We start from the raw sequence: 12,638 nt of genomic DNA, 5'->3' as shown, positions 1-12,638 counted from the left end.
TGCTCTCAGAGCTGCTGCTCCTTTTCCTAGCTTGCAGAAAGACTGTCTAAAAGCTACTCCAGACTGTAGCTTTGTGGCATAGAAGTCATCTGTAGAGATGAGAGATGAGCAGCTCTGGTTAGATTTTAGTGCTGTCTTCTCATGCTCGTTCTGTTTTGCAGTCAAGTTTTAGGCACCTGTCGACTGACCCCAGCTGCCCAAGTGAACGATATCTCCTCTACAGAGAATGGGCTCATCCTAAAAACATTTTCAAACTGCAACCCCTGGATTTCATCAGGTTGGTGTAACTGGCACTGGACTAATGCAGGGAGAAAGAGAAATCTACATCATAGGCCTGGTTTTGGGGAAGTCAGAGACACAGGTCAGTTCTGAGGGAAGATACATACACCCAGATCAGCTCATGCACAGGAGCATAATTTGAGATTGGTTTTATGATGAGCTGATTTATGAAAAGGCAACCACTTAAAATTTTTCTTTGCAAGCCATGATCTTTTCTCTTTTTCCTTTCCCCCCCATTTCTATCCTTTTACAAAAGCATGCAATACTACTGCAATCCCAAACTTGAAACCAGAGGACTATGACAATATGGGTTGGCATAAAATGTGTGAAATGAAGAGCCATTTGAAACAGAAATGCAAATTTACTTGCATTTCAGGAAAAAAAAAAACAACACCTTTCTCCTCCACAGGAAATACTATGGAGAGAAAATTGGCATCTACTTTGCTTGGCTGGGCTTTTACACAAATATGCTGACTGTGGCTGCAGTTGTAGGAGTTGGCTGTTTTTTCTATGGATACCTGACAAAGGACAACTGCACATGGAGGTACCTGGTTTAATATCACATACAATTTTGGTCAGTCCTGTACACAGAGGGACAGTACAGGGCTTGCAAGACATTGCTTAATAAAGGAAGAAAAATTAAAGGGCCCGAGAACAACTGCCGTGGTGGATTTGAAGGCAAAGGCATAAAATATTAGATAAATAATGGATATCCATGGACCATTACAGTGATAGACATCTGGGAGTTTGCTATTTCATAATTTTATTTCTATTTTGCATGAGGTTCACCATTGCTGGTGTAGAAACACAAAGAAAAGAGTGACAATCAGAAGTCAATACGAATTGACATAATACATAATTTTCACTGTGGTAATCCTTACACTAAGTACCCAAAGATGTTAAAAGTTTCTTTCCTTTAATTTGGGAAAATATAGGAAGAGCAACAGCACAGGGGCCTTCAGCTGCTTAGGATACCTTGGATCTATGCCAAGGCATAGCCATGACACAGATCCTCTCATCAGAACACAACAAAATTCAATCACGGCCAAATGACTCAGGGGAAAGAAAATGATGGCATTGTGTCAAAGGACCTACAGACCATACAGTTGTATATCCCTCCTGGAAGGGTGTTCACATTCCATGCTGAAGGGCTTTTCCACAGCTCCACTCCTGTGCCCAATTTATACCCATTTAGCTTTTTTCCAGAATTATAATTCATTTAAGCAGCAGCTCCCTCCCTGGTGTTCACCCCCCTGATGTAAGGTAGGAAGTAATTACATTACCTTTCGGTCTCCACCATGCTGGGTTAGTGTGTGTGAGATGGCAGCTCTTTTGCCATATCTTAGGGGATGGATCTGTAAACCCATGAATCCTTGCAGCAGCTCCCCTCTGCACAATTTCCAGTCTGATCCTGTTTAGGAGACCACAGGGACTAGGAAGTCCTTGTGGCTCTGCAGCTATTCCTTGTTCTGCTAGACAGTGCTGCTCTTTCTTCTCCCTTTAGACTTGCTACAATAGCAAGCCTGAGCATGCAACTGTGGGTTTCCTACTGAAGAGAGTTAGATCTTTTAAGAGCTTTATTTAAGAGTTTTATTTTTAGTGTGGGCAGTTTTGAGAATTATCACCATGTACAAGGGATGGAAATGATTTTCCTTTATGTGTCATCCATTTTTGAGATGAGGACTATGAATGGAAATGGGGATATGTTGCCAGGGCAAGGGGTGGAATTCTTCAGTGGAGATCACTGGTAAATTATTCCCTAATTCCCTGAGATTATTGCACTGTCTTCATGTGTGAAAAAGGACTAAAGAATTATTTAGTGTTGGTGAGTGACTGACTAGTTTTGTTTTTAGCCAAGAAGTGTGTGACCCCAACATAGGAGGTAATATCATAATGTGCCCTCAGTGTGATAGAGCATGTACCTACTGGAACCTCACCATCACTTGTGAATCATCCAAGGTAACTCCATTTCCAGCTTCTAGACACACTTTTGGTCTTTAGTTGCACTTTCCCTAGTACTACATATAAAACAATGTTGGTACTCCATCAGCATCCTGCAGAACTGCTAAAGATGTGCAAATAGTTGCTCCTTTTGATACACTGACTCAACTTCGAAAAGTAACAACAACAACATTAATTGCTCCAACTTGATCTAAGATGAAAAATTTAGTCTTTTTTTTTCACATTGCTGCCGATACTTGGTAGGAGAATAAAATGTTATTTCAATTGAAAATTGTTTTCATTTGGGGGTACTTCTTTTTGAGGGAAGGAAAGATTCAGTTAAAACTTTGATCCAGTAACTCTGAATCAATTTTTCTAAGGAAACATTTAAAGCTTGTTTTGACATTTCTAATTTCTGCCTCCTCCCTGCATGAAGAAGTTATCTGGATCTATGCCTTGAATTTGATCCGTGTTGCCAAGGAGAAGATGGGTACAAGGGGAGGCTGGTGTTGGCTATGACAGAAGCTGTCACACAGCCATGTCCTGTTGTCTGCTCTTTATTCCTGTCAAAAGGAATCTCACTTTCTTTCCCCATTACCTTGTCTCACTAAGCTAATGTTAGCCTTTCATCATTCCTCTCTGTAGATTCAGTCCCAAAACTGCAATTTTTCAGCTATTCATCAAAAATATTTTGCCCAACTTTAATGTGTTGCATCAGCACACTTACATAGTAAAAGAAATAAGATTGCAGGGAAAAGGCTATAATGGAAAAAAAGGGAGATAGTGACCACAAAGGTATTTCATCAGTGTAGTTTTACTAACTAACTTATTTGTTATCCTGCTTATGAGAACCAGATGTGCCCATGGCCTTAGTGGCTGTACTAAAAATCCATAATTCTATCATGAGTTCCCAGACCAGAAGCACTGTTTTTCCTCTTAGTAAGCACCAGATGGAAGGAAGTTTGATAGCACTCCATTTTACTATCACTCATAATGCATATATGGCTTTTATTTTTAATTCTGAACTTTGCATTTAATTTCCTTTATTTACTGGAGAGTGGTGTGCATGGACAGAAATTGAGGAAACACTATCCACAAGGGTTGTTTATGAAACTACACAAAAACTGAAAATCAACATTTTCAGTAAGCAGCTTCTGGGTTCTGTTCTGGGTTGGTGTAGAAGAATAAAAAATGGTCAGTTATATTTTAAGACTTTTTTTTTTCTTTTCCACTTTTCCAGAAACTCTGTATATTTGATAGCTATGGAACACTGGTGTTTGCAGTATTTATGGGAATATGGGGTAAGTCAGTTTCAACAACTGTGGTTTGTTATCTAATTTTGGCCAAGCCTCCAGCATCAGCCAAGGATAAATTTGCACTGACTTCATTTGCTAGCACTTAGGAATTCACTAGACGGTAGTTCCATAGAAAACAAGCACATTCACAGGAACTCATAACAAACAAACAAAAAATTGTAGTCTTAAAAATGAGCCATCAGTATCTTTTCTGTTTTGATGACTTGAAGAAAAGTCTGAGAGAGGTGGTTAATACTGCTACATGTTCGTCCAGCAGGAGCCAGCCACATGCTTAAGTATATCTGTCAGAGGAGCTGGGTTTTTTCCCAAAGACTTATGGAGATGCTTGTGCTATTAACAGCTGTGTAACTGCACAATGCAATTGAAAAATAGTCATTTGTTATATTTCCCAGGAATTTTTTCCTTCTGTCTATAGTTAAGAAGCTGATTGTAAAAAGTGTAGTAGGTAATAAGCACTAGATTTATCTTTTAGCAGAGAAAATATATATGAAATCAGAATGTTTCCCTCAGGTGAAAACACTTGGTGCTATATTCAAGGGATTAGGCAAGGTTTATTTCCCTAGAAAAAATTATTTTGTTCATATTAGCAGCTTTATTAATTGGCTTTTATTGCAGTGTCTTATCCAGTAATTGTAGAAATTAAGTTCCATGTTAGGTCTGCATATCAGTTGCTATGGAGAATGTATCTCATATAATACTTTGAATTCATATATAGGCTGACAAGAATGCAAAATTTGCTTTCTTCGTAAAACATATTGTATTTTTATTTCCCTATGATGACCTAAAGTGCTTCAAAATAACTCTTCCTTTAAAGAAATGTAAGATGAAATGTATAACTTCAAAAGGAAGTTTTTTCCTAAACATGTGCTGAAGTCAAAATACCAGCAGGGAATTCACTAAATTAAAAGTTATTAGAAGTTTGATACTAATGTAATCTTCTCCCATCACGTCAAGAGTTAATTTATTGGCAATTTGGTTTTTAATTAAAATTGTGCTTCCTGTTTTGAAGAATGGTTCCAGAAGCAATAATTACAAAGTTAAGCTTCATGGTTATAGAGATGGCTGCAAGGTCTATTAGTATTCTTGTTGTAAGTCCACTATATAAAGAGGTGAATTATATTACAGAAATTCAGCCAAAATTGTACTGCATCCAAATGACCCATGGTCCTGGTGTAATTCCAGCTGTAATTTTTATCTTGCTCTATTACTTTTTTAGACCTCCTTGTCCAAAACAATTAAAATTAATACTAGACTCTTAGATATATTATTGCATCATTAGCATCAATACACTTCTAATAAGAGCATATTTTCATGTGTGTATTCCCTTCAAAAATCTTAAAGCACTATAAAACACCAGGGAATTTGGCCTCAGGAGTTAGCCCTTTTTATACATTGATGCTCGGCCAATTCTCCCTTTGCTGGTAAGACTAGATTGGCAGAGGTCATGAGCAAGAGGCAGCTTCCACTTCACTTGCTGCCATTCCTGGATCCCCTCCCTAAGCAAGGTCAGTTAAGCCCAGAAATGTTCTCTAATGGAGGCACTTCTTGTCAGACCTTGGTGACACAGCTTCAGAGGCAGAATACCTGGGCCAGCCTGAAGGGCAGTGTTGGGGAACACACAAAAGGGGACACCATTCAAAATGACATGAAATGACTGCTTTGATCTCCTGATTCTGAAATGTCATGTGTTTCCACTGTTGAAACAGTCTTGCTTCAAAAAGAAAAGGAAAATGGCAAATCCAGGAGGAGCTCCTTTCCTGCTCTGAAAGACACAACACAGCTAATAGGGGGCTGTGAGAGTTGTCCCTGTGTTATGTGCCCTTCTGTCGCAGTTAACGTATAAGGCTGCCATCACAGAAGGAGTCCCTGCACTTCTGGGCTCTCCAGCAGCAGCTGAATTTGCAGCTGGAAGAAATCACTGTAGCCTGTAGATTCCTGTGATTTGGGCTGGGCAGCAATTAAAGTTTTATGGAAGACTAATGTCCTTGCTCTGCAAGAGAAAGCAGATGAGATCCTCTGGTCCTCTGCTTGCAGTGTCCTTGCTGCTTCCAAGCATGAAGGGGTGGGGAAGTCCTTGTGAAAGCGGCCCCTGAGGAATCAGGGGAGCGGGGTTTTCTGGAGTTTTGCATTTGCAGATGCCAAGGTCATCTCACAGCCCAGCCCATGGAGTTTCCTGGCTTTTAAAAGTTTCAGTTTGGGATTTTTCAACCACACCTGATTTTAGACATAACCTTTAATGTTTGGACTTGTAACTGCATGCCGCTGAGGTTTCATCATTCAGAATGAGGGGCCAAACTAGTAAAAAAAACCCCAAATTGTAGGATTAATTACTTACAAACAATGAGAGTAATGAAAGTGGAGTGATTGGGTACTACTCCTCCTGGAAACAGTGCTGCAGAGCCACACCACTCATTTAATCTGAGACTGCACCCTCTTCAAGAATGAAGCATCCAGGTGTGTGCCAGGGAGCATGGTTCTGACACCCAGCATCCTGAGCTCCTCCCAGCCTTCCCATCTGGGTTTGTCATTGCCTCTGCTGCCAGATCTGCCTGTGTAATGTCCTGGGACAAGGTCATGAGTTTGGCTGGATTCATATTTAACTGTTATCACTTAGGCATCTGGGTACCTGATCCCTCAGCACTTCCAGCTGCAGGAGCACAGTCTAGGAAAACAGCTGGCCCAGCCCAGGGAGTTTCTAAGCTCCATGCCATATGAAAGAGCTGCAGTCTCTACAGACTTTTGTGCTTGCAGAGCAGGAAAGACAGCTGTATTTAAGTAATTTTACCTGAACAAACATTGGTTTTGTAGCCTGCAACTTGATAACTTGTCTACACAAAAATTGCAGTGTGAATGAGCATGAGCTCTTCCCTGTGACAACTTTTCGCATACTGAGTTTAATTTTTCTAGAAGTCTGCATTTTCCAGCATTTTGTCTTCACGTATCCAAACAAATTAGTTTCTTAAGTATCCCATGTTGAACTTTTTCAAAGCAGTCTGTAATATAAAATCCAAAGTACTCATATTTTCGCCTCAGGCAGAAAGAAAATACATAGATAAAGTATATACATTCTTTAGCATGTGGTTACACCATCATTTACCTCAGGTTTCTCATATTAAAGTACATATACATCCAAAATCATAATTGCATATAGGAGTAGATCCAGTTGTTTTCACCCATTGCATTAGCCAATAAAGGTTTTATTCCGTGTCTGTGAAAAGCTGTATGGAATACTGAGCCATGTGTTATAGCCCAGAGGGGGAAAACAGTATCCAGTACTCACATGGTATTGCTCATTTTGTCTATCCTTTGGATAGTTACCTTTTTTTTGGAGTTTTGGAAGCGACGGCAGGCTGAGCTGGAGTATGAATGGGACACAGTTGAGTACTTAGAGCAAGAGGAGCAAGTTCGCCCTGAATATGAAGCTCGCTGCACTCACGTAGTGATGAATGAAATCACACAGGTAAGGAATATTTTGACAACTGGTGTAGTCATGCTGTGAGCGGACACTGTGAAAATGGTGACTCAGGACTGGAGCTTTATAAATCAGCAGTGCCTCAAATTGATAAGCTGCTCTGAAAACAGTGACTTGATAAAGTACAGATGCAGGGAGAGGGAATTGAAATCTAACTGAAAGCACTTTAAAGTAGTTGCCTGTTTGAGGACATTGAACTGCTGAGGTTCCTCTGTCTTAAATAAACAGAAGTAGGCATCATCCCCAGCTTAGAAGACTAAGTCTACTTTATTAAATCCCCCAAGAAATTGTTAATTGTTGCTGCCAGAGGCCAACATCACAGAGAATTTGCTATCTTTACCTAGGAATGCATCAGGAAAAAAAAGGTGAATAAAGGGAAACAATGCATTATTGTACATTATGCCAGGAATATTTTTTAACTGAAGATGTTTCTGTTTGAAACATGTATAAATAGCTATTGTTGCTAAGTGCATATGGATGAAATTATGATTAATAACAACAAATTTGCAGAGACAAGGATAAGCCTCATTTCAATGATAGAGGATTCATATTTATGAGGATCTTAGTTTAGATTTCTATTTATTATACATTTCAGTAGCTTTAGCTTTGGCAGCTTACTCAAGTTCAGTTTCACTTTTTATTATTCTCTGTCAATAGATTACTCTGTCTTTTGTCTAATCATTTGCACTGCTTTCACATTCCATCCATCTTATAGTAATGTTTATTAGAGGGCACTTGAAAAGTTTCAAAATTAACTGCCATAGTTGAAACTATCCTATACTGATCTTTTTATATCTTGTGCTATCAAAAAGCTTATAAACCTATGCCACCTTGAATATATAAAGTCATAGCTAGAAAGTTCCTTCCAGACAGTTCAAAGAGTGAAGAATATGCTAAAATATTTTATTTTGATCCTCAGAGATTCATTAAAGACTCAGTGAATTTTCACAGTACCACATTGAGGTAGTCATTTTCCTTGGGGAAGCCATCCCATTGTTCGTATGGAATACACTGAGAAATACAGAGATCAAGGACCAAAATTTTTAGTGCCTGCTAAATTTAGCCATTGAAGTTTGAAAGATAATGACTTTGGATGCCATGATCAGCCAAGAAGGATGGGTCCATTCAAAAGGAGTATGTACTCTGTAATGGCTGAAGTAAATAAGATCTGAGAACCCTCCAACTCTATGGAAGTCATTTTTGTCTTAGAAGCGGCAGCAAAAAAGACACCTGTAATCAGGCAAGACTTCTGAAATTGTGAATAAATGTTGAGTTTCCAGGAAACAAAAAAAGGTAGTTTTTTCCTTTTTTTCTTCCCTCAGTATAATAGAGTTCAATTGGAGCACACAAAAAAATGAAAGAGGATTGTGTGCTTCCTTGATCTGTTTCCTAATCTTTTACAGCAAGAAGAACATGTGCCATACACTGCATGTGGGAAGTGTGTGCGGATGACTTTTTGTACAAGTGCCATCTTCTTCTGGGTAAAGTTCTTCTCTTATCCTTTCCCCTCATAAATTCACTTTTCTAGTAACTGTCCTCCTGAACTGAACAAAAAATGAGAATGGAGCAGGTTCAGCTGGATTTCCATCTCATGCATAAATCAAGCCCATAAGGTATGGACCCACATGGAGAAGGTAGCTGTAGTCACCCAGTAGTCATTAGCATACAGTATCAAAATATCCTGCAGCTGTAGCTTGTGAGTTATGCTTGTGAAGGTGGTCCATTGATTTTTCCTTCATTATTTTAAGATAAATGCCTTTGCTTTTAGGGGGGCAGTAAGGGGAAGACTTTGGTTTATATGCACTCCTTGCTAGTTTCTGTCTGATTTGTTCCAGCTGTGTTCTTCCATATTGTGTCTCACAGTCCATGACCTCTTTCAGGTTTTGTGTTTCACTTAACAGAGCAAAGCTGGGAGCTCTTTAATCTTCCAGAGCTGCTACTTTAATTAAAACTAAACCTTGAAAGCAGTCCAGTCAACCATGACACAATATATAACACAATGAGCAGGCCTAGAGAGATCGCCTTGAAAAGCTCTGTGTTTTAGCATGCTCCTCATCTGTAGCACAAATAGCAGCTGGAAAAGACCTCATTCTCAGTGAAAAGATGCAGAGAGGAGATAGAGTGGTGTCTGGCAGCCCAGGAGAGCCTCAGCATTGACACATTTGAAACACAAAGGAAGAAATACCCATTTGCAGTTGGATTTAAATAGGGCAGACTCCGTGTTGCAGGGAAGAGATTTGTTCTGGGTTTGTCACTTGTGTTACTGCACAGTTACTGTGTGCTGGGTCAGGGAAGGTAGTTCATGGCAATTTGCTGAGATAGTGAAAAAAAGATACGTAGCCTGTGGGCCTTAAACTGAACAATAGCTAGAGAACTAGCAAAAAATAAAAGCAGGAAGAGACACAGAAAGAGGGGATGGCAAGCAAGATGGGGTGCCTGGATCATTACTCCAGTTCCTGCAGACTACATGACTTGGCTTAAATTTTTTCTTTTCCTTTGAGGGGGTCTTTAGTCTGTAATAGTATCATGTGGAAGAGAAGGTGCAGCCCCCTTCATAATCAATGTAGACTCACTAGTACATTTGCCATCCTGCCAGTTGTCCAATATGAAGAGTTTTCTCCCATCACATGCCTCTAGGTGCAAGATTTGATTACACTTCTTGTTATATTGGCTTACATCAGTAAAAACCCTTGTTCTTAGTCATAAAACAAACCATCTCTTTTCTTTCCTGCAGATTTACTATGTTACATGAAAAAATGCTTCTTTCATGGGTTCTCTATTTATTGCTTTGTATCTTATTTGATCATCCTCTTGCAATGGAATGACAGGCACAAAATTGCTTTCCTTTTGCCTATCATAAAAAGCGTTTTGAACTCACTTTTTCCTAACCCAGTGGTTGAATATGAACATATTTTCTTGCATTCCCTTGGCAGATCCTTTTGATTATTGCTTCAGTTGTTGGAATCATTGTCTACAGGCTCTCAGTTTTCCTGGCGTTCTCCTCAAAGTTGTCACAGCACGTCAATGGAACGGAGGCCCTCCGCAAGTACCTGACTCCGCAGACGGCCACGTCAGTGACCGCCTCCCTCATCAGCTTTGTTGTCATTATGATTCTCAACATCGTCTACGAAAAAGTGGCAATCCTGATCACTGACTTTGGTATGCTGCTGCTCTACCTCAGGTGGAAACATGGGGTAAAATAGCTAGAAAAAATCGCATTTATGTGTGTAGTAGGTATTACAGTAGGTGAACACCTGTACCACATCTTTCAGAATTTTCCCACAAAATCACACGATACCACCTAGAAATTTTCCAATATAGATTTTCTCAATATCAGAGAAATATGACATTCAGTTCTTTGCCTGAAAAGTCCTTACATAGGCAGCATGAAAGATCAATTGTTTACAGTTTTGTGCTTGTGAAACATGCAAAACAAAGAAAATTACTACAACAACCAAGCTTTATGAAAACAGATCAGTAAGGCATAACACGTTCAATTATATTAGCTTTTGTTTATGGGGAAAATAGCTATTTTCTTGTAAATTATTGAACTAAGATCACCATTCCAAAGCTGCATACCACTCTGATGTTCTTAAACAGATAAACAGTAACAAAAATATTATTCTCTATATCCCAGCCATCAACATCAAAGTAGCTATTTTACTTTAGATGCATGAAGTAGTTTGGTGTTTTCACTTAATACTGTTTCATCAGTTCAAAGTGTTACATTTGCATCTTTGTCGAGTCCGTTGGATTTGGGTGCTTTTTCTTCCTCTGAGTTATTAGAATTTTTGCTTCTTCTCTTTCTTTATTGTCAGGGAACAAGTTCTCTTCTTTTTACAACCCATACAGTTTTAGAATTATATAATGGTTACAGTATACATGGGGATTAGGTACAATCTAAATGGTAATGCTCTCAGTCATATAAAGGAATATGAGGCTTACAGATACTTTGCAGCTGAGGCTCTGGAACAGTTTGTAGGTTACTTGAAGATTGGGTTGGGGTTTTTAAAATTTATTTACTTTTTTTCATTGCAGAACTTCCAAGGACACAGACTGATTATGAAAACAGTCTGACTACCAAGATGTTCTTGTTTCAGTTTGTCAACTACTATTCTTCATGCTTCTACATAGCCTTCTTTAAGGGTAAATTTGTGGGTCACCCTGGAAGCCCAGTTTATTGGCTGGGAAAGTATCGCAATGAAGAGGTAAGAATGTAGAATGTATAATTAGTCCAGGTATTGTGCTGCAGTTTGGAGTGTATAAAGTAAAACACAGTTGTACATATTTAACCTTAGGGTTTAAAAGTGACTGCCTCACAAGGTAATTACCTCCTTACTAACCCCTAGCATGAAAGAGTATGGCACAAGACCAGTTGGGCTTAGAAATGTATTGCACATACCCAGAAAACTGTATTTTACCATGGTCCTACAATCTGTGACTGGGCACACAGAAAACAGAGGATATCAGTGGAAGCATTCCTGTTTTACTGGGTGACCCTGACCTGGTGATAGCACAGAACTGCATGACTTCACCTGGTATTTCACTCTTCCACTGGTATTCTGTCAACCTACCATATGTGGCCTGGATTTTGCTTTTGAATACCTTACTGCAAAAGTTTGCCTAGATAGTCTCCTTCGAATGCTTTCAGTCATGTTGTTATAATTAATCAGGGATGCATAATTTTAAATGTTTCATGCATGCTTGAAAAGTTACCCAACCTCAAAAAAATTTTCCTGTCTCTCCCAACCTTCAGTGTGATCCAGGTGGATGTCTCCTGGAGCTCACAACCCAGCTTGCCATCATAGTGGGAGGGAAAGCTATCTGGAACAACATTCAGGAAGTGCTCGTTCCGTAAGTTCAAACTATTAAGTAATCTGCTCTTTCATAGTTGAAAAATACTGTTTTGCTTGATGCCTTCAGGCATTTGGTCACTAAGTTTGGTAACTGCATATTGTGTTCTGAAAGAATAAGACTTGTCTTCAGAGTCTTTTTTGGTCTGGTAGTCTGGGCTCCTGTCTCTGTTGTTTTAACTGATTTTAATTCTAATCAGAAATTCTTCCTTCCTCTGCACATCAAACTCGATGTGTTTAAGGTTAAATATTCAAAACTGAGGTAGTAAAAGCTATGACAATATTAAACTGAAGACTTGCTTAATATTTATTGGAATGATTTGTTGTTATACATCAAGATTTTAAAAGTCATGTATAAGTTACTATTTAAACTCATTTAGTAGATATAAATCACTGTGATTCTGGTATATTTACACTCTCATTTATGGCTTGTAAAAACCCACTTGAAGGGTAAGGCAACAAAAGTTGCCTTTCTTAGGAAGAAAGTTTTGAATAATTCATAAATAAATAAATAAATCTGTTGTTTAAATCTATAGCAGAAATGTAAAAGCAGAAATGCCAAATTTTTTTTGCATTTACTGGACTTCTTAGGTTCTTTTACCAATGTTAGTGTTCCTTTTCTTCCTGTCTGATAGTTTGGTCAAGAATCTAATTGGAAGATATTCTGCAGCTGCTAGATCAGAAAAAGTTGTTCCCCGTTGGGAGCATGACTACCACCTCCAACCCATTGGAAAACTTGGACTATTTTATGAGTATCTTGAAATGGGTAAGGAACAG

The 12,638-nt window shown here is 38.9% G+C and overlaps 1 protein-coding gene across 1 annotated transcript in view; it reads left to right on the top strand.

Moving 5' to 3' along the window:
- ANO6 (anoctamin 6) overlaps positions 1 to 12,638 on the top strand; it is a 70,708-nt gene that overhangs the window by 47,088 nt on the left and 10,982 nt on the right. The window contains exons 7-16 of the mRNA XM_066550711.1: positions 162 to 277; positions 689 to 823; positions 2,133 to 2,238; positions 3,461 to 3,521; positions 6,851 to 6,996; positions 8,412 to 8,489; positions 9,942 to 10,167; positions 11,047 to 11,216; positions 11,765 to 11,862; positions 12,497 to 12,627. Of these exons, the coding sequence (XP_066406808.1) occupies positions 162 to 277; positions 689 to 823; positions 2,133 to 2,238; positions 3,461 to 3,521; positions 6,851 to 6,996; positions 8,412 to 8,489; positions 9,942 to 10,167; positions 11,047 to 11,216; positions 11,765 to 11,862; positions 12,497 to 12,627 (1,267 nt within the window). The remainder of the gene's footprint in view (positions 1 to 161; positions 278 to 688; positions 824 to 2,132; positions 2,239 to 3,460; positions 3,522 to 6,850; positions 6,997 to 8,411; positions 8,490 to 9,941; positions 10,168 to 11,046; positions 11,217 to 11,764; positions 11,863 to 12,496; positions 12,628 to 12,638) is intronic.

The sequence above is a fragment of the Molothrus aeneus genome, chromosome 5 (genome assembly GCF_037042795.1).
Source record: "Molothrus aeneus isolate 106 chromosome 5, BPBGC_Maene_1.0, whole genome shotgun sequence".
Classification (NCBI taxonomy): domain Eukaryota; kingdom Metazoa; phylum Chordata; class Aves; order Passeriformes; family Icteridae; genus Molothrus; species Molothrus aeneus.
The sequence above is the reverse complement of the archived record's forward strand: the minus strand, read 5'-3'. Positions and strand labels throughout refer to the sequence as shown.